Raw genomic sequence first — 21,859 nt, 5'->3', positions numbered from 1 at the left:
AATTAAAATATAAGGTATGATAAGTATTATGGTAAGATAAAGTTCAGGGGCCTGAAGAATTAGTAGAAAAATATCTTGGTTCTTACTTCTAGCCCATCTACTTTCTTCTAGATTCTACAATACAGGAATGGATGAAATGGGACTGAGGAAGAAAAAAGTATTTGGGGCAGAGGAAGCTGCTTCCAGAGAACATGATATTGAGAGAACTAGAAGACAATTGGGATGGCTGGTTGTAGATGGGAGCTGATATTGAAGAGAAAGGTAGGAGCCAGCACAGAGAGGTATTTCCATGCCACTGTTTTTTAAGCAGCAGTCATAAGCTCAGTTCATTAAGTTGTAATCACCATTTTTTAATGGAATAGAATAAAACATACTAGAGTGTACTGCACACAGTAATAGTAAACTTTGCTTTTTAAAAAATACTTTTGTTCATTTGTATTCACATATGTATGTTCTAGGTCACCGGAGAAGATATGTTTTTATTATGGCCATAGTAAAAATGTTTAAAAGTCAGTGCTTTAGACATATTAGCACATTAGGGCAATGGTAAACCAGTGAAATGTTTTAAGCTGGAAAATGGTATGATCAGATTTGTGGGTGTCCAGCATGTTTTGTTTTTATATTTGTATTTTGAAAGGATTACTCATGCAGCAATGTGGAGAATGGATTACAAAGGGACAAGACTAGAGCCAGAAATCCACAGAGCTGAATTTAGGCAAGAGAGATTGTACTGAGGAAGTACAGAAAAAATAAAAGTAAGAAGGAAACAAAAGAAAAACCAAGGAAAATGGAACTTTAAAAGTCTTATACAGGGCTGGGGTTGTGGCTCAGTGGTAGAACACTTGCCTTGCACGTGTGAGGTACTGGTTTTGGTCCTAAGCACCACGTAATAAGTAAATAAATAAAATACAGTTATTGTTTATCCACAACTAAAAAAAAAAAAAGCCTCATGCTCGCGGTCCAAAGACCTCTCCTCCCAGTCCTGTCATCCCTCCCCAAATTAGTTCTTTTCCAGGCCTGTCACTCCCAAATTTCTAGGAAATTTATAAATTTTAGAGTTACCATAAATTCACTCACTTAGAAAAATTACTTTATGCACTATTAATTAGCCTATGTAATAAATAAAACAAAAAGAGATACTATGTTTTAAGAAACCTATAATTTAGGGTAAGTGCCAATTATATTCACTGATCAGATAATGGAGACCATATCACCCTAAGGAACCTGAGAATGACCAGGTCACCACAGACTTTCCTGTGACCAGCAGACACCATGACCAAGTTTCCTTTTTTTTTTTTTTTTTAAGAGAGAGGGAGAGAGGGAGGGAGGGAGGGAGGGAGGGAGGGAGGGAGGGAGGGAGGGAGGGAGGGAGAGAGAGAGAGAGAGAGAGATAATTTTAATATTTATTTTTTAGTTTTCGGCAGACACAACATCTTTGTTTGTATGTGGTGCTGAGGATTGAACCGGGGCCACACGCATGCCAGGCAGGCATGCTACCGCTTGAGCCACACCCCCAGCCCGACCAAGTTTCCTTTAAAAGAAGAGTCTGAGAACCCTAAAAGTATCTCTCACTCTTGAGATGACCTACATTCTTCCTTGAATGTGTGCCTTGCTCTCTGAAATAAATATCTGTCTTAAGAGCTAAATTAAATTAGCTAATTAAAGTCATTTCTGCAATGTTTGTCAAGAACCCCACAACTGGAGAATGTGGTAACTTGGAAGCAATGAGAAAAAAGTGTTTCAGAAGGTAAAGACTGACTTAAAAATGAAGTAAAAAACCCATATAAGAAGTGGGCAATCCCAGCTGCACAGGGGGCTGAGGCAGAAGGATTACTTGAGCCCAAAAGTTTGAGGCCAACATTGACAACAAAGCAAGATTTATTAAAAAAAAAAAAAAAAAAAGTGGCAAAAGTCCTAAAGAGATACTTTACCAAAGACAGGCAGATGGCAAGTAAGAATCAATGGGGGAGACTGAGGCAGGAGGATACCGAGGTCAAGGTGAGCCTGGGAAACTTAGCAAGACTGTCTTGAAATATAAAAGAGAGGATGTGGGGGGGACATGATAGAGCAATTGCCTAGCATGTGCAAGACTAAACAAAACAAACAAAAATAAAACAAAACCCCAAACAATGAGATATCAATATATATCTATCAGAGTGGCCAAAATCCAAAATGCTAACACCACCAAAGCTGGTGAGGATATAAGCAATAAGAACTCTCATTCTCCGAAAAATGGTACAGCTACTTTGGAAGACAGTTTGTCAGATTACTACAGAACTAACCATATTCCATAAGGCCCCATAACCAAGCTCCTTGGTATTTACCCAAATGATCTGAAAATTTATGTCCCTACAAAAACCTGCACAAGGATGTTACAGCAAATTCATTCATAATTATCAAAACTTGGAAGCAACAAGGTAAAAGGATAAACTATGGTTCACCTAGACATTGAACTATTATTCAGCACTAAAAGGAAATGAGATATCTAGCCATAAAAAGACATTGATGAAACTAATGTGCATGTTTCCAAGTGAAAGAAGCCAATCTGAAAATGTTACATACTGTGATGTTTCCAAATATGTGGCATTCTGGAAAAGAGACAATAAAAGAATGAGACAATAAAAGAATAAGTGAGGGTGAGGGAAATGGGAGATGAATAGGCAGAGCCAAGAGGATTTTTAGGGCAGCAAAACTATTCTGTATGGTACTATACTGGTGAACACATGTCATTATGCATTTGTCAAAACCCACAGCAAATGCCACATTCAATGAACCCTAATGTACACTATGGACTATAGACAATAATTCTGCATCAGAGTACGTCCATCAGATGTAACAAAGGTACCACAGTACTTGAAGATGTTGATTGAAGGGAAGCTGTCGGGGGTAGTCACAGAAGGGTATATGGAAACTCCATACTTTCTGTTCAGTTTTGGTGTGAATCTAAAAGTGCACTAAAAATATAAAATCCATTTTAAAGGGTAAGGAATGGTGAAGCACTAAAAACTGTTGGGAGGGCAGTAAGATAAAACTCAAGACAGGCAGTTGATTGAAGACAAGATCACTGATGATCCTGGCCAGAGCAATCTCCTAGAACACCTCTTCTTCCTTTTTATTAAAACTGGAGAGAGATATGACTACTTCCTTTCTCCATTCCCTTCCATCCTCTTCTCTGAGCCTTTTGTTCCTTACAGCTCCACCAAAACTACTTCAAGATCAACAGCCTCCACACATCTAAATCCAACACTTGCTCCAGTCCTCTTGCTTCACTTGGCAGCACCACTCCCCATGGCTCCTCAGTCCCTTCTCCATTATCTTCATTTGGCTTTTTTTTAAGACAAGCTGACCTTGGCTTTCCTCACTAGCCACTCTTATATACCATCTATTCATTGATGATTCCCAAATATACTAGCCTACAACTCTCCCAAATTTAACTGCTATGTAATATCTCAATTTAGATGTCTAACGGGCACATCAAACTTGGTACGTCTAAAACAGTGCCTACCACTCTGTATGAAACTATAATGGTGGATAGTATTATTGTATTACATTATAATATAATGGTGACCATGTGTTATCTTTTTCCCACAGTCTCAGAACTAGCCACCAATAATTGTCATCTGAATTATTTTAAGTTTCCTTCTAATTGGTCTCTTTCCTTCTGCCATTGTACCGTTTGGCCTACTAGAAATACAGCATCCACAGCAATAATATTTTTAAAGTCACTCTAAGGGTTGGGATATAGCTTAGGGATTCAGCATTTGCCTAGTGTGTGCAGAGCCCTGATTCACTCCGCAGCATTGCAGAATAAAGAAGTAAATAAAAAAATAAAAAGGTCACTGTAGGGCTGGGGCTGTAGCTGGGCTAGGGCTATAGCTCAGTGGCAGAGCGCTTGCCTTGTACACGTGAGGCATTGAGTTCAATCCTCAGCACCACAAAATAAATAAATAAATAAATAAATAAATAAATAAATAAATAAATAAATATATTGTGTCCATCTACAACTAAAAAAATATTTTTAAAAAGTCTCTGTAAAATTCTTTCAACTTTTTTGTATGTCTGAAAAATTTCATAATACAATCTAAAGGAAAAAACAGGTCAGATTACATCATTCCTCTGTCAAAATCCACCAACTGTTTGCATTTCACTCAGAATAAAAAGCATAGTCTTTAACTAAACGGTAAAATTCAGCTCCATCTTACCTCTCTGGTCTCTTCTGCCTCCTGGCTGTCCCCCTTTCCTTTAGAGCACACAGACCTGCTTCCTGTTACTCAAATACTCAGGCATGTTCCCTCCACTGGGGCCAGTGCACCTGCAAATCCCTCAGCCAGGGACTCTCTTCTTCAGACGTCGTAACTTAAGCCCTCACCTTCTTTCAATATTTCCTTTTCCCCACCATATCGTTTCAAATGACCTCCCACCCACCATCCTGCATTCTTCTATTTCATTTTTCTCACATAATTTATCATTGTCTAATATACTACTAAGTCATGCATTCTAAGGCAACTTAAAGTTAAATCTAGTTCATGTTTCACCTACTTATTCTAAAATGCAATTCCCATGTGCTTATACTTTGCTGCCAACCCAGGCGACATATGTTCTTCCTTAAAATGAAAACAGATGATTAAGCAAAGTACACTACTTTCTATATTATCTCTAAAATATTCTCTTATATGCATATAGATGGAGAAAAAAACTAGATTCTGGGTATCTGGTATCTGTTTCCAATGTTAAATTTTTCCAAAAGCTACTTACGCTACTGCCCACTCATTTAAAAAACATTTTTTTTATGAGAGTCTGGAGGACGAGTATTATAGAAGTAGGAAATGAAGTAGCAGAAGACTAGGATGCAAAGCATGCTTTATCCTTAGCATTTAAAACCACATTGCGGAGTCAGGTGCCATGGTGCACGCCTATAATCCCAGCTGCTCGGGAGGCTGAAGCAGGAGGATCACAAGTTCAAAGCCAGCCTCAGCAACAGTGAGGTGCTAAGCAACTCAGTGAGACTCTATCTCTAAATAAAATACAAAACAGGGCTGGGGATGCAGCTCAGTGGTTGAGTGCACTTGAGTTCAATCCCTGGTGCCAAAAAAATAAAATAAAATAAAACTACACTGTAGGCTGGGGTTGTGGCTCAGTGTTATAGCACTTGCCTAGCTTGTGTGAGACACTGGGTTCAATTTTTGGCACTGCATATAAATAAATAAAATAAATGTCCATCAAAAACTAAAAAATATACTTAAAAAAAAACTCACACACACATTACAATGGGGCCCTAACAAATGGAAACCCTATATTATAATGAAAAGGGGATGCAGTGGGAGGACAGAGGTGTAACAGGAATATTTACTGTATTGCCTACTGACCTTTATATACATTATCTCATATAATCCTTATAGTAATACCCCTCCCAAAACTCTCAGCCAATTTATAGATGCAGAAACTAAAGCTCAGACAGACTTAGTAATGTGTAGAGTTCAGATTCAAACACAGGCAGGGCTATCTGGTGCTGATGTAGATATTACTCTGTTCCTACCAAACTTTGCCTCTTGGAAGCACCAGGACAGAAACTGAAACTAAGAAAGGTTGTTAAATGGGCCATTTATACTCCATCACTAAATTCCTGGAATAACTTAGCATGAACCCAAGTCACAGCTGTGTATCAGCAGCTCCCTTACCTGTGGACATAAAAAATGGGATGCGGAACTTTCCACTCAGCACCCGGGCCCGCAGATTCTGCAGTGTGCTCCCATCAAATGGCAGGGCACCGCACACAAGCACATACAGGACAACTCCAAGACTCTGCATCCCAAAAAGAGAGTATGTACAATTAATTGCATCAGAGGAAATAAAAAGAGGCCATTTTGGCATGTGTGTTAAGATGATGGTGAGTCACACAAGATTATCCAACACACTTTTTCTGTTTTTATGACAGATAATATGGGGCATTGTCAAGACCAACCACCTTCAGAATAGTTAACATTCTTCTTTGCTTCTAGACCTGTATTTGGGGTCATATCCCAAACTTTTCTCAGTGCTTATCTTCTAGGGGTAAGGCAAAGCAACAACAGAAAGAATCACTGTTTTTGACAAGGGTGCCCATCCACACTGGCCCTTGGGTCTCTTTTGCAGATTCCAAGGGGTAGTTTGAAACTAACGTTCAGCCCATAAGATGAATATTAGAGAGAAGACTGCTGAAGAATGGGAATTGAAGAACAGGTGACCATGCTCTTCATTCACATGTAGAATTACATGTCCTCCAGGATGAGGACAGTGCCATCCAGTGATGGGGTGGATGGGATTGAAGAGAAGGCAGTTACTTACCCAGATGTCCACTTTGGGCCCATCATACTCCTTTCCTTCAAAGAGTTCTGGTGCAGCGTAGGGAGGGCTGCCACACCAGGTCTTCAGCAGCTGCCCAGGAGTGAAGAGGTTACTGAAGCCAAAATCTAGAAAGGCAAATGGACACAACTCATGTCATCACAACCCAGCAAACACTAGTCTCTAGTCACCAATGCAAAGGTCCCCAGATCATTAAATTTGAATATCAAATGAAAAAAGAGCATTTAAAAACTACATAAACAACCACTTGGAACTTAAAAATAAAACAGTGAAATAGAAATATAGAAAGCTGGAATGTAAAAGGTACCTGGTTAACTAAAGTAAGCATGATTGGTTTATGTCAACAACAACAACACTGATCCCTTCATAAACCTAGGCAGAGTGAGATAGGTGGTACTTATACCTTTAAGAATAAAAATAAAACTGAACATTGATGTTTAGACTGCTTTAAAATCAAATTCATGAAGCCTCCTCAGTTAGACCAAAAATTCGTATTGTTTTTATTTCTTATGACAAACATAAGCACAAATTATGACCACTTAAAAATTACACAAAGTGATGTTATCATTGTTAAGGAGGCTTATGCAAGATGAAGAATATGTTGGGCATGGTGGCGGATCCCTGTTAATTCTAGCAATTCAGTAGGCTGAGACAGGCAGATCACAAACTCAAGGTCAGCCTCAGCAACTGAGCAAAACCCTCAGCAACTCAACCAGATCCTGCCTCAAAATTTTAAAAAAGTGGGGGAGTGCTGGGACTGTAGCTCAGTTGTAAAGTGCCCCTAGGTTCAGTTCCAGTACTGTGGGGGGCTAAAAAAGGAATATTCAGCTTATTTATAAAGTGAAACAAGAACACTTGAACATTTTAACTTCAATTCTCTTTGTGTTTCAAAACTTTCGCCCCATTTTGCTTTCTCTCCTTCTTACTATTTTAAGAAGTGAATGGGAGATAGGAGGGGTCAGATCTTTAGGAGGAATAATAAGAAAATGAGCAAGGATGTCAGGCCAAAGGATAGGGTCACCGAAATACAGTTTTATTTAAGAACAAAGTCCCTATGACAGGCTAGAACTCCCTCATCCTCACTTCCAGTGGGAACTGCCTCCTGCCTCAGGCTTACCATGCGTGCTCCCTGCAGCCACAGCAATCCTAAAGGACAGACATCCACCTAGTCCCTGGATCTTGTTGCTCCCTTTCCTGGCTGTACTCCTCTGCTGATAACTCTGCTCCCTTTCACTGTTTGCTATCCTTTCTTCTACCTTCTGTAGAAGGTACTTCCTCATAAGCATTTGCTGGTTTTGAATGTCTTTCCTTGCTCCATATTTTCTCAACTCTTCTTCTCCCACAGCTTCCATTATCATTTGTTTAATTATAATTCCCCAAATTTACATTTCTGGTCCTGGAACCAGATTTTAGTTCCTGGCATTAAACTTCTAATTCCTGCTTGGAAAGAAATGCTAGAAACACACCATTTTCCAAAATCAAGCTTGTTCTTCCAGTGATGCTCCTCCAGTAAGGCCTCATTAATGGCATCACCATCTCTATTATAGGAACACTGGAGTCACCTCGAATTCCTGTCTTCTTCTCATTTCCCATTTGAGCTGCTTCTGCACCATAAGCATGTCTGGTCTGTCTCCTGCTTTCTCTTTCCAGTCCTATCATCTATCTATCTATCTTTCTTTCTTTATTTCTTTTTTGGTTATAGATATACATAATACCTTTATTTTTTAAATTTTTTTTGTAGATGGATACAACATCTTTATTTATTTATTTTTATGTGCTCCTGAGGATTGAACCCAGGCCCTCATACGTGTGAGGCAGGCGCTCTACCACTGCGCTACAGCCCCAGCCCCTACCTTTATTTTTATTTGTTTGTTTATTTATTTATTTTTATGTGGTGCTGAGGATTGAATCCAGGGCCTCAAATGTGCAGGTAAGTGCTCTACCACTGAGCCACAACCCAGCTCCCACCATTGTATTTCATACTCTTCTCATCTGTGGCCTAAACTGATGCCACGCTTATCACCAAACATTGTTTCATCTCCCAAGAAGCCAACCATTCACAACACAGGGAATGTTACACAAATCAGACCTGTTATTCCTTGCTCAAAAACCCTTGGTGGCTCCCTTCTGCTTGCAGAAGGTCTTCATCTCTCGGCTTGGTAATATAAGGTCCTTCCAATTCTAGTCCCTTCCCACCTTTCCAACTTATCCCCAGCCATGCTAGCATTACTAGACTACTCCCGTCCCGTGTTTACATGCCTTTCTTAGCTATTTCCTTTCTGTGCCGTGCCTTTCCTTTCTTTTCCACCTTTAAGATATCACTCATTTTCAAGGCCCAGTCAAATATTACTTCCTGTATGAAGCATTAATTGATTCTCAGCAGAAAATACCATGTGGAAAGCTTTCTCCTCAGTGCTTTGTTAGGGCAAATTTTGCTTAAATACACAAAGACTTAGAGTTAGGAGTAAGAACAATACTTGGAGTGATTATAGAAGACCTCTTATAAGGTTTCCAAGAGTAGAAGATCTTGTTTGGTATATAATAGAAATAAGAGCAAGTCATCAGAATTTGTTCCTGTTGTTGATCCTTACTGAAATCTTGCATTTAGCCATTGGGTCTAGCTGGTGAAGCCAGCTATTTGGCTGTATGTAACATACTGGGAAAGCAGATGCTAACAAAGGCAGCCTGAGTGTCCCAATTCTTTTTTTAATGTACCAAACCTATAGGATCTGGGCCAGCTTCGCTTTTACATGTGCATGTTATTATAAATTGAAGTTTCCTGGAAAGCATATTGTTATCTTATCTTCCCTTCAGCAGCTCTTTACAAGTACTTCACATTAATCTTCACTGTTGCTATGCATCTTGTAAACTAAAATTCTGGCTAGTTCACTGCCTATTCAGTTATACTTTATTTTCTAAAAGTTTAAATTATCCATACAGGAGAAATGTGAAACTATTAACATATACTAACTCTGGAACTCATTTTGAAAGTTCAGTTCCTTCCAATTGACATTTCAGGAACTGAACAACTAGAGAAGGAGAATGCCTCCTCTCTATTCTCTTAGTGGCTTGCCTTTGGGGACATTTTGCTACACATTTTAAGAGAACTAGAAGGAAAAAAAAAAAAAGGAGCTAAAACCCAAACTAGTCTCCTTTAGATTTGGTAAGGTACTAGGGGAATGCTAGGGTTATGTGGTAAGAAGTAGAAGTGAGATGGGGTAGGTGTGTAACAGATAAGATGTGGAACAGAAGTATGATGATTTTTGCTGGTTTTAGTTAGACAACTGAAAAATAAATATGAAGGATAACCAAACATGGAAGAGAAAATTCTCAAAACTAAAATTAAAAGTAATGAGAAAAAAAAATTGAAGAAGTAGTCTCACTAGCTTACATCAGAATACCAAAGAAGCAAGTAAAGAAAAGCTTTAGAACTAAGTTTGAAGTGTTACCTTGGACTCGGAAAATCGCATTTCCATTCACATTTTGGCTCTGAAATTGCTTTTATTTATATCTTTCATTTTTTTTATTTACTAGAATTTCTTACTCTCCATTTCTCTTTTACAAATCTCTCAAATACTTCCTTATTTTCCTTCACTTATTTATTGAACTTGAGTTTATAGAGCACTTCTTATGGGTGAAGCAATGTGTTAGTTCCTATGAAGAACCAATAGCATAACAGGTTTAATTTTGGCACATAAGTCAAAAAGGAGATAGAACTTAGTTGAGTGGCCAGGATCTGGAGAGGCAGGGCAGAACGTGGAAATGGAATGCTATATGGAGGGGAGGGCCAAGGGAATATAAGCAGGGAAGGACACTTAGAACTAGCTTGCTAAGTTCAAAGAACCATAAAGAGACTGCTCTGGGGCTTGTACAGGTAGGTGACAAGAATTTTCCGTATGAATGAAGAGTAGCATCAGGCCAAATGAAGTGTAGCTTTAAATGATAAAACAAGAACCTCAGACTTCATTCCTGTAGGTCCCTGCTTTGATTTTTTCTTTTTTTAAAAATATTTATTTTTTAGTTGTAGTTGGACACAATACCTTTATTTTACTTATTTATTTTATGTAGCGCTAAGGATCAAACCCAGGGCCTTGCACATGCTAGGCAAGCATTCTACCGCTGAGCCACAATCCAGCCCTTCTCTTTTCTTTTGAAGGAAAGAAAGAAAAGAAAAAAGAAGTTTTTCCCCCAAATTTAAAAATTTTATTAGACTTCAGATATAAGGAATCTGATTATGAATTAATTATAACCTTTGGTTCTTGGCACATTCTCACTATCTTCCACTCAAAGACTGTTTTTATTTCCCCTGCAGCTTGAGGTAAAAAATAAGAAATATAGGAAACATTCCATAAAATTCATCAATTTATAGCATACAGTTAGTTTAAAGAGTTGTACAACCATAACCACAGGCTATTTAGAGCACTTTTATCCCCCTAAAAGAAACCATGTACCAATTAGCAGTCACTCCCCATTTCCCCAAATGTTTCTCCAGAGCCCCAGTCCTGGTGTTGTTCACTTTCTCTCTCCACAGACCTATTTATTATGGACATTTCACATAAATGTAAATAGACATGCTTGTGACAAGTTTCTTTCACTTATAATGTTTTCAAGGTTCACTCATGTTTTACCCTGTTAGTACTTTATTTTTTTTATTGTTGAGTAATATTCCTTAGTATGAATATACCATTCATCAATGATTAGACATTCAGGTTGTTTCCACTTTTCACTTGGATGAAAAATACTGCTATAATAATTCACATAAATTTTTGTGTTAAAGAGTTTTCATTTCTCTTGGATATACACTTAGGAATGGAACTGCTGGGTCACATGATAACTCTGTGCTTAACTTTCTGACAAACTATTATTCAAAGTGGATGCTGATTTTACAACCCCATCAGCAATATACAGTGTTCCAATTTCTCCACATCTTTGTCAATAATTGCTACTGTCTTTTAAAATATTATTATTAAGCCATACTAGTGTGTGTGAAGTGGTATCTTACTGTGGTTTTGACTTACATTTCCCTGATGATTAATATTGTACATCTTTTCATAAGCTTATGAAAAAATGCTGTTTGCATATTTGTATGGGAGAAATAGCTACTCAAATCTTTTTCTCACCTTAAATAAGGATGTCTTTTCATTATAAAGTTTTAAAAAATCTATTCTGGATACACATTTTTAATATGATTTATAACTATTTTCTCCCAATCTGTGGACTGTCTTTTCAATTTCTTGATGGTGTCTTTGGGTGCACAGAAGTGGATTTTGTTTTAATTTTTAAGTGTTTTTTTGGTGGTTCTGGGGATTGAGCCCAGGGCCTTGTGCATGTTAGGCAAGCATTCTACCACTGAACTACATCCCCAGCCCACCAGAAGTTTTAATTTTTTTAATATATATATTTTTTAATTGTAGTTGGACACAATACCTTTATTTATTTATTTTTATGTGGTGCTTAGGATCGAACCCAGGGCCTCATACCTGCTAGGTGAGTGCTCTACCTCTAAGCCACAACCCCAATCCCAGAAGTTTTAATTTTGATGAGACTAAATCACCTAAATTTTCTTCCGTCACTTATGTATTTGGTGTAAATGCTAAGAAAATGTAGTTCTTTCTGAAGAGGTTTGAGGACCAGTCTCAGAGGCAATAAGGAGCTTGAAATTTTGGAGCAGACAAGTAACATGATAAAAATTAATCCAAAAGCAAGATTAGCTTGGGTGTGAGAGCAAAGACTTGTGTTAAAGTGGTATTAGTGAAAACAAGAAGAACAAATAAAAAAAAATTTTGAAAAGAGTAGACAGTACTTGGTAAACAAACAGAATACATGGGATGAAAAAGAAGGAAAAGTAGAGAATATGGCCCTGAAATGTTTGGGTAGATGATAGACTTTAGCTTCTACTTAGAAGCTGACTTGGGAAGGAAAAAGAAATTACTATATCATATGTTTTAAATTTGAGAAGGTAATTAAAAAATTTAAGTAGAGATGTTCTGAGGAAGTGAGTTTTAATAAGTGTAAAAATATTGCTGAAAAAATAAAGAAAAGGGGTGAACAGTAAGAAACACCCAGAGGTACTTCCTACTCACAGGTTCAAGAATAGCAAGAGGATGCAGCACAAAGGAGAGAGAAAGGCTGAAGGGGAAAATCAGAAAAACAGTTTTATAAAAAGAAAGTTAAGGCGAGAAAAATACTTAAAAAAAGGAAAAGGGGGTATACAGTAACCATATAATGTCATCCAAGTATTGTGCAACTTTTATTTTGGGGAAACAAAGATAACATAATTATTATCTATTAGGAATGGTATTATTTCTGTCAGGCACAGTGTGGCACATGCCTGAAATCCCAGCAACTTGGGAGGCTAAGGAAGGAGGATCACAACTTCAATTCCAGCCTCAGCAACTTAGCAAGGCCCTCAGAAACTTAGTGAGATCCTGGTCTTAAAATAAAAAATAAAAAGGGTTGGGGATATAGCTTGGTGTAAAGCGCCCCTGGGTTCAACCCCAGTACAACCTCTAATTTTTTTAAAAAAATGGCTTAATTTCCCCTCAGAATTTTTGTTTGTAAGTCATAGGAATCAACTATAAACCAATTCATATTCATTCTGAATGATCAGGAACAAATCATTGATGAGTAAAATAAGGTATTTTATATCACATCTGATGCTAAACAATAAATAATAACCGTAAATTATTAGTAAATTCAGAGTACTTAGAAATGAGCAATTTGCTGTAGAGTTGAGTGGTGAGACTCTCGAAGGGAGTCCAGTATCTCCAGAAGACCTAGAACTGATGTCCTTGATTCATTTTTCAATACAGTTTTCCCATTTGGTCAACACTCTAAACTATATGGTATAAAATAAATGAATGTTTAAAGGACACTTTGTCAAGAGCTATGCTACATATAGTACCTCATATTTATCATTATTTTTGCAAGTCTGACAAAATAAGGCTCAAAAGTTGAGACCAGGCTCAAGTTTAAAGGTAAAAATAAGAAAATGCTAGATTTAGCCCATAATGGCAGTCTAGTGCCCCTCACATCTGTGCCCACACCGTGCTTTCGGCATCATGTGTATGTTTATATTTAGGTAAATGAACATCAAATAGATTATTTTTATTACAATTTTTATGTTTCTTTGTTATTACAGTCTGCTAGTTTGTCATTTTATTGTTGACAATTAACTCTTTGGTCTTCACTGTATTCCAAAAGGCTATAGTGCTTGTATGTTTACAAATTTCTTTGAAAAGATTGCACTGGCAAGAATTATAGACACAGTATTACCAGTGAGGAAAGGATGAATATTTCAATAAATGGCAAGGAAACAATTGGTTATGCATATGAAAAACATTAAACAGGATGTCTACCTCACATATATCACAAAATCAATTCCAGGTAGAACACAGTCCTCATATGAGAGGCATAAGTATGATAATTTTTTATAAAGTAATAATAAAGGAGAATATTCTTATGGCCTCAGGGAATGAGAGAAATTCTTAAGAAACAAACAAAACACATTAATCATAAAAGAAAAAGTAGTGGGCTGGGGCTGGGGCTCAGTGGTACAGCGCTTGTCTTGCATGTGTGAGGCACTGGGTTCAATTCTCAGTGCCACATATAAATAAGTAAAATAAAGGTCCATTGACAATTAAAAAATATTTTTTAAGAAAAAGTAGTATATTTGGTTACAGTAAAACTATACTAAACTGTTTAATCATTAAAAGACATTTTAAGGAGAACGAAATGAGAAATCCCAAAGTGAGATAAAGCAGAGGACTCATACATAGACAACTGAAAAGAAATTAAAAACTCATATAAATCATCAGGACAGAGAAATAGCCCAGTAGAAAAATGGACAAAAGAACTGTTTAAGACGACAGCTGACAACAGAGAGAAAGCACACAAGTGAGCCCATAGACACAAAAAGCTCAACCTATTTAAGGAGAAAAATAAATTAAAACCACAACAAGATAACTGTTACACAGTCAACAGGTTGACAAACATTAAAGAGTATAGTAACAGTAAGCACTGGAGGGGACACCAAGCAACTGGAACTCTCATACAGACCAGTTTGGCATTATTAAATGAAACTGGCCTTGCAACTTCACCCCTAGGTGTATACATACTCCCATGTTTACTAGTGCAGATTAATGTCACAGGGAATACTGACACAGGTGTTTAAAAATAATCACTGCAGTAGTTAGAACTCTAACTGAAAGCAAAGTACCTATTCGTAAACAGATTCAATGGAAAAATAACTTGTGATGTATTCATATTATGGCATATTATATAAAAATAAAAATGAATGCCAGCCATATAAATAACATGGTTAAATCTCATAAACATGCTGTTGCAAGAAATAAAAACAAAATAATCAACATGATTCCACTCAAATTTAATTTTAAAAGCAGGCAAAACTACATTGTTTAAGAATGGAACCATTGCACATTATATTCAATATAAGTAGCATTCCTTGATACAAAATTGAGTAATATAAAGACACTGGTTACATGTTCGGCAGAGATGGGGCTGTGAAAGGGGATACAGACTGCTAATGACATATTTTCACTTTTTATTTAAGTGGAAACGACAGAAGCATTTGCTTTAGTGGTTCACTGAAGTGTATGTATATGCTTATGGAATATTTTCTATTCATGAACATAATGTTTTATAGTGACAAGGGAAGAAGAAAAAAGAATGACTCATTTCCCCCCTCCCCCATTTTTATTTCTTGGATCTGGAACCATTTCACTGGGACCTCTAAGCAATCACTGGGTTTTAGTGGGTTTTTTGTTTCGTTTTGTTTTGTTGTTGTTGTTGTTGTTACCAGGAACTAAACCCAGGAGTACTTAACCACTGAGCCACATCTGAGCCCTTTAAATTTTTTTACAATTTTGAGACAGGGTCTCACTAGATTGCTTACAGTCTTGCTAAATTACTGAGGTTGGCTTTGAACCTGCAATCCTTAGCCTTCTAAACTGCTGGGATTATTGACGTGTACCACTGCGTCTGGCAGGGGTTTTTGAGGGCAGGGATTTGACTGTTTCTCTTACCACTGATTTCCTTGAGCCTAGAACACTGCCTGGCCAAAGAGAAGGCATTCAATTAATATCTAACAAATGATTCACTGATCATTTAAGAACAAAGAGGGAGGGAGCAAGAAAAGGAAGAAAATAGAGTATAAGAAAAAGGAAATGTATGCAAGAGAAACCAAAAGTGTAGGAATTGCTAAAACAGAAATCTCACTAATCTTTTTGTTGAAAACAGCAATAATCTAACATGAAGTAAAGCTATGCAAATTAGGAAGACTAAAATTGTAGTTAAATAAAATGTTAGGCCAGGTGCCGTGGTGTACACCTGTAATCAAGTTTTTTGGGAGCCTGAGGCAGGATGATTACAGGTTCAAGACCAGCATGGGCGATTTATCGAGATTCTAACTCAAAATAAAAATAAGAGAAAAGGGCTGGGGATATAGACCAGCTGTTAGAGTGCTTGCCTCACATGCACAAGGCCCTGAGTTCAATCCCAAGCATCACACAAAAAAATAAATAAATTAATTAATTAATAATAAAATAAAATAATAAGATAAGAGCTGGGGGGATATAGCCCAGTGGCAGAGTATTCCTGGCTCATTTCCAAGTACTAAAAATAAGTAAGTAAGTAAGTAAGTAAGTAAGTAACTTATTTTTTTTAAAGTACCAGTGATGAACACAGCACCTTGCAAATGTTAGAAAAATTCTAACACCTTAGCCATTTAAAAAATTTTTTTATTTCTTAATCTCAAGACAGGGTTAAGCCCCCTAGAACCAGAAAAAAATTTTTTTTTCTTAATAACTTTTATTAGTAGAAGACAAAGATATTATGTGTAGGTAATTTAAAAATTCTATAATGTGGCTGGCTTTTTCACATCAAAGAACATGAAAAAATCAATTTCTCATCTTTTAATTCAATAAGTACATCTTAAGATAAACATGCTTATATACTATCAAGTCATAAAACTTGGCCATAAGAAAATAAAAAATCCTGAACAGAATTAAAAGAAAAGACAAATAAAACTGAATAACCAAAAGTTGGCAAACCTTTCAGATAATCTTAATTCTTCCCTACTTTTTTTTCAGGTTATAATTGTTAAATTATTCAAATTCCACAGGTAACAAACCAGTGAACAGAAGAGCCTAATCACTTCTCTAAAACCACAGGTGCTTGGGGGTTGGATAAGAATCCTCTTTCAGCCTTCCAGAGCTAATGCCACCTGAAAGAACACTAGAGCTGGACTGCCTCAGGTTAAGTAATCTGGGAAAGAGAAAGGGAGGATACCTGGGATGAATCTAATGGTTGGAATCTAGGGAATCCAAAGTAAGTAACTGTTAGAGTTTGGATATGAAATGTTCCCCAGCTGTTGAGGGCTTGGTCTCCAATGCAGCAATGTTCAGAGGTGGGGATTTGGGGAAGCGAATGGATCATGAAAGCTCTGACCTCAGCATCGGATTAATCTGTTGAGGGATTCCTATTTGGTGGCATTTGGGGAGGTGGTAAACTCTGTAGGCGGTGGGGCCTACTTGGAGGAAATAGGTCCCTGGGGGTATGCCCTGGAAGAATATATCTTGTTCCAGCAGTCCCTTCCTTTCTCTCTCCACATCCACTGCTATGAGGTGAGCAGGGTTCCTGCACCACACCCTTTTGCCATAATTTCTGCTTTGTCTGAGGCCCAAAGCAATGGAACCAGACGTGTATGGACTGAAACCTCTGAAACCCTGAACCATAATAAATCTTTTCTCCTCTAAATCATTCCTCTCGGATACTTTGGTCACAGTGATGAAAAGCTGACCAACACACTAACTCAGGCTGAAGCTCAGCTTATCTTAGTAGGTCAAACACTAATGAAATGTGAAAAAAACAAGAGAAGACTGTCAACTTCAGTATACAGAACAAGAACTGCAAAAGAATACTGGAACTTAAGACAAGGAAAGATTCAGTGCTAAGGTAAAAAAGATCGAATGCACTCACAGATTTGAAGTGCACTAATAAATGCCAAAGAAAAGGGGAGGTGGGCAGTGCTACCACCAAAGCCCTATAAAGAATGTCTGTTCGTGGGGCTGGGGCTGGGGCTGGGACTGGGGTTCAGCAGTAGAACGCTCGCCTAGTACGCAAGAGGCGCTGGGTTGGATCCTCAGCACGATATAAAAATAAGTAAATAAAATAAACATAAAAAATAACTTAAAAAAAAGAATGTCCGTTCTTATAACAATATGGAGTAGATCAAGAAAATCATGGTACATCTATTTGCTATGTAGTCTTTAAACATGATTATTATATGGAGCAGCATGAGGATATATTTGATATAATACAAAGGATAAAAGTAGCATATAAAATTATATATACATGGATTATAATTATGGAAAACATGCACAGGAAAAATGATAAAAGGAAATCTATTTGAAATAATGATAATCTTTAACATGGGATGATTATAGTTTGAATACTTAGAAATCTTTCCAAATTCCCTAAAATGTGCCTTTATTAATCTATAATTAAAATTTTATTTTAAATATAAAGATGTTAAGACATCTTGAACAGTAAGAATTTATCTGAAGTTAGTTTCAGATAATTCTCAGGTACTGATGTCAATAAAAATATTTTACATCCTTTACTACTTATTGGCAATGGGAAAGATTTATGACCTACAAATTCAACCTTAAGATGACTATTCTAAGAAGTACCAAAAGAAAGGAGATTCACAGAACCCAGCCACAAATTGGGCAAATGGATATTCACATCCACACATCAAAAGTCCTATGGGTGGAGGTTTTCTCTTCATGTGGCCTATGGTCATTTATTTCTCCCCTCATAAATGGCTCTTAACATAATTTGTTAAGAGCTTTTTCCAGTCCCCAGCCCCATGGCTGGTTAGCATTTGTGTGTAGACTGAAATGGCAACTTAAATCCCTTTCTCTTAATAGAGTCACAGACTTTAATTTGAACCATATGTCTGTCTTCTAGGATGGTTTAAATACCAGTGTTACTATCAATTTTGAGACTTGAACTTCTTTGTTCTAGGCAAGATCAGGAACCTGGGTCTATATGAAGGAGTGACATTATGTGCCCCCAAATAAGTGTATCATCACTTAGATATGTGTAATATAGTAGAGGAAAGAGGGAAGAAAGGATGGCACTAATTTAAAAATCAGGAGACTGCAACAGGAAATTTTCTTTTTTGGTCCATTTCAGAGAAACACCCTTGACTTCTTTTTTGGCTGACCAAAGAACAATCTGAAGTAGATATAAACAGATTAGGCACAACCAGCCAGTTCCAAGGTAAGGCAATACAGCTGCAATCGACAGCCACTCTTTCTATGGTAACTTGGCTTCATTTCCTTGCTATATAAAAACAACCAGTTTGGAAGTGTAGAGCAGAGGAAAAAAGTAAAGTGGGAATATACTAATTGATCTTAAATGAACCACGTTCACTGGAAAACATTTCGATAAGATCCTCCATTTTTTCAAATCTGAAAGCTTCTGAGGACTTAAACCGTAATATGGTGACTGCATTATAGACAAAGACAAAAAGTAAAAATAACTTTGGCCCTTGACTAATTTCTCAATGAACTTAAAGGAGAAGGGAAGTGGAACAAGTTGTTTGGTGTTCCTGGTAGAAATAACTCAAAGAACCAAAGATCAACATTGGTGGAAAAAACATATAAAATAGGAGGAGTCGGACAGTTATATGGACTGTTAAAATGGAACATGACAGAGATAAGGAACTAATTCTGCTTTCCCCCTACAATCTTACTGGCTGAGAAATCATGTGGCCCAAAGGCTTTATTTGGAATTGAACAAAATATGAGTCAATTGTGTAGATCTCAGAATTATGGTAGTGATGAAGGATGTTTCAAAGTTCCCAGGAATCGTAACATTAGTCCACTCTTAAAAACAGGTTTGGGGAAGTCCTCAGTATTTAGTAATCACTCCAACCTCTGGCTGAACTTCCTGACTAGAAGTTATAAAGAGGTAATGCCAAAAACGACTGACTCACAGACTAAGCACATATATACAAAAGAAAATTTCCTCATGGGGGGAAAATCAAGCGATCAACTTATTTTGGGGGGAATTTGAACCATCATTATATGGGCATTTTCAGTGGTTGACTTGGTATTTTCCCCCAATATTTCTTAACAGGTAGGACCATTGAACACAGCTATTTTAAAATGAAGCAATAAATGAATCTCCACCACTCTATTAGAGACAGCACTATCCTAACCCTTCTCATAAAAAGCCCCAAAGCAAAAAATCCTCCCCTACATAGAATCTTTACATCAAACTTGGTAAGAGTAGGTGTACAAAGGAACAGGTTATAATGAGATACTTTCTATAAGATATGTAAATAATACTCATTAGATTCTTGAAAATATTACTGAGTACTATTACAATCATAATTCTAAGTTATAACAATTAGAATAGTAAGCCTAATTATTCAAAAAGTTTCTAATATGGATAGGTGAGCAAGCCATATAAAATTTTAGTGCGCCTTTTATATAACATGATGAATCCATTTCATATTCTCAACAAATTAAAAATATCAAGTGGAAATACAGTATATAGGTATAATAATAATATTTTCCAAATTAAAAAATAATAAGATGTGGGCCGGTTGCAATAGTGCACAGGTATAATCCCAGCAGCTTGGGAGGCTGAGGCAGTGGGATCATGAGTTCAAAGCTAGCCTCAGTAATTTAGGGAGACCTAATCTCTAAAACAGGGGTTGGGAATGTGGCTAGGTGGTTAAGCATCCCTGGGTTCAATTTCCAGCACCAAAAAAAAAAAAAAAAAAAAATGTGATGAAACAAAAAACAAAACAAAACTATTTTTGAGAAAAGAAGATGGGATTATCATTTAAGAAACTCTAAAATATTACCCAGAAGTTATAAGCAGGTAATAAAAAGCTTAGTCAAAGCTAATAGAATACACAAATTCGGATGAGGCCCAAGAATAGCAACCCACCTGAAAGACCATGTGTAGATATGCTAATAGGAGTACTCCAAATCTTCTGATGGCCCACAAACATGCAATGAGAACAAGACAGACAGGGTCCTTGCCTCACAGGGATTAGCCCAGCAAGGAGGGTACACATGAAATAATTACACACCTAGGTGTATAATTTTAATCATCCTACGATGAGTTTTAAGGAAAAGTTCAGGGGGTAATTGGTAAATAATAGAGAAACAGGGTTTTCTTGAAGAAAATTCTATCCAGAGTTCAGAAAAATCTCTCAATATGATCAAGAAAACCAAGATTACACTTGGATTATCATATAAAGAAAATTGCAATTTATTTAATTGTATAGTTAACCATTATTTTCCACTTCTTTGATTCAAACTCCTTTCCAAAGACTGTATTAACTTAAAATCTCTCAAGAAATATAAAGTATAATTTTGTCATTTTTGCATGATTTATGATAAAGTAGTAACTTGAAATAAAATATACTTTGTTTAACATAAGCATATTATTTTTAAATTGATTTAAAACTTCTTTATGAATTTTTAGAAGTGACTCATACTAATTTACTTAAATTATGTAAGCAAATGTATTCATTTCAAATTGATATATCATGTTTAGTTTGGAAACCACATATATATTCAGATTATAATGCCTAAAATAGATGGAAACATTTCATGATCTAGAATTTGGAATGCTTACATATTTGAACCTAAAACACAAACTTGTTCGTTTTCATGTTTTGTTTTTAAATGATAAAATGCATTAGCAAGCAAGTTCTAGGCTATTATGCCTAATCACTTCTTTGCAAATAATACATTATGAATGTGGACATTTCTTAATCTAAATAAATCAAATTGCAAATAATAGCTGAATGACTGACAGAAAAAATATAGGTGTATAAAATTTATATGGAAAAGGAAATAGGTGTATAAAATTTATATGTATGTAGTATGTATATATTATGTCTATATAAAAATATATGTAATTTAAAAATTTTGACTTTTGAGGCCCTAGAAACACATCTTGATGTTATACAAGAACTGTGATCAAATGAAAATAATTCGTGAAACTAGCAAAGTTTGTCTTGAAGTGTTATAGAATTATTTTTATACTCATTAATTTGAAATTTCAATACTAATGTTCCTTAAGTTTTGTATAATCCAGTGGTTCATAATATGAGTAAATTTAACAAAATACAATGAAAAACTGCATCCTAATAAAAACTGTTATAGTAATCAACTACTTAAACTGAGTAAAAAAATGGAATGATTAAGTCAAAACAAGCTTATTTGTTCCCTGATAGCAGGTAGACACACTTGACTTGAATTTTTATTTTTTTTCCAGATTTCATTGGTGCATTGAAATTATACAAAATAGTGGGATTTGTACACACACTCAATATAACAGTATGATTTTGTCAATATCATGTCCCAGTATCTCCCTTTTCCCTTTCCTTCCCCTCCTCCTTCCCCTAAATACCTTTTCTCTACTCTACTGGTCTCCCTTCTATTTTCATCCCCCCATACCATTC

At 36.4% G+C, this 21,859-nt stretch overlaps 1 protein-coding gene across 3 annotated transcripts in view; it reads right to left on the bottom strand.

Moving 5' to 3' along the window:
• The window catches only part of SIK3 (SIK family kinase 3), a 246,893-nt gene that overhangs the window by 44,658 nt on the left and 180,376 nt on the right, over nt 1-21,859 (bottom strand). For all 3 annotated transcript variants that reach the window (XM_081272989.1, XM_081272991.1, XM_081272990.1), the window contains exons 5-6: nt 6,325-6,449; nt 5,679-5,802 (exon numbers count right to left, since the gene is read on the bottom strand). In XM_081272989.1, the coding sequence (XP_081129115.1) occupies nt 5,679-5,802; nt 6,325-6,449 (249 nt within the window). The remainder of the gene's footprint in view (nt 1-5,678; nt 5,803-6,324; nt 6,450-21,859) is intronic.

Source organism: Spermophilus citellus (genome assembly GCF_964194105.1).
Source record: "Spermophilus citellus genome assembly, chromosome: 2".
Lineage (NCBI taxonomy): Eukaryota > Metazoa > Chordata > Mammalia > Rodentia > Sciuridae > Spermophilus > Spermophilus citellus.
This window is presented reverse-complemented; position numbering and strand designations above follow the sequence as displayed.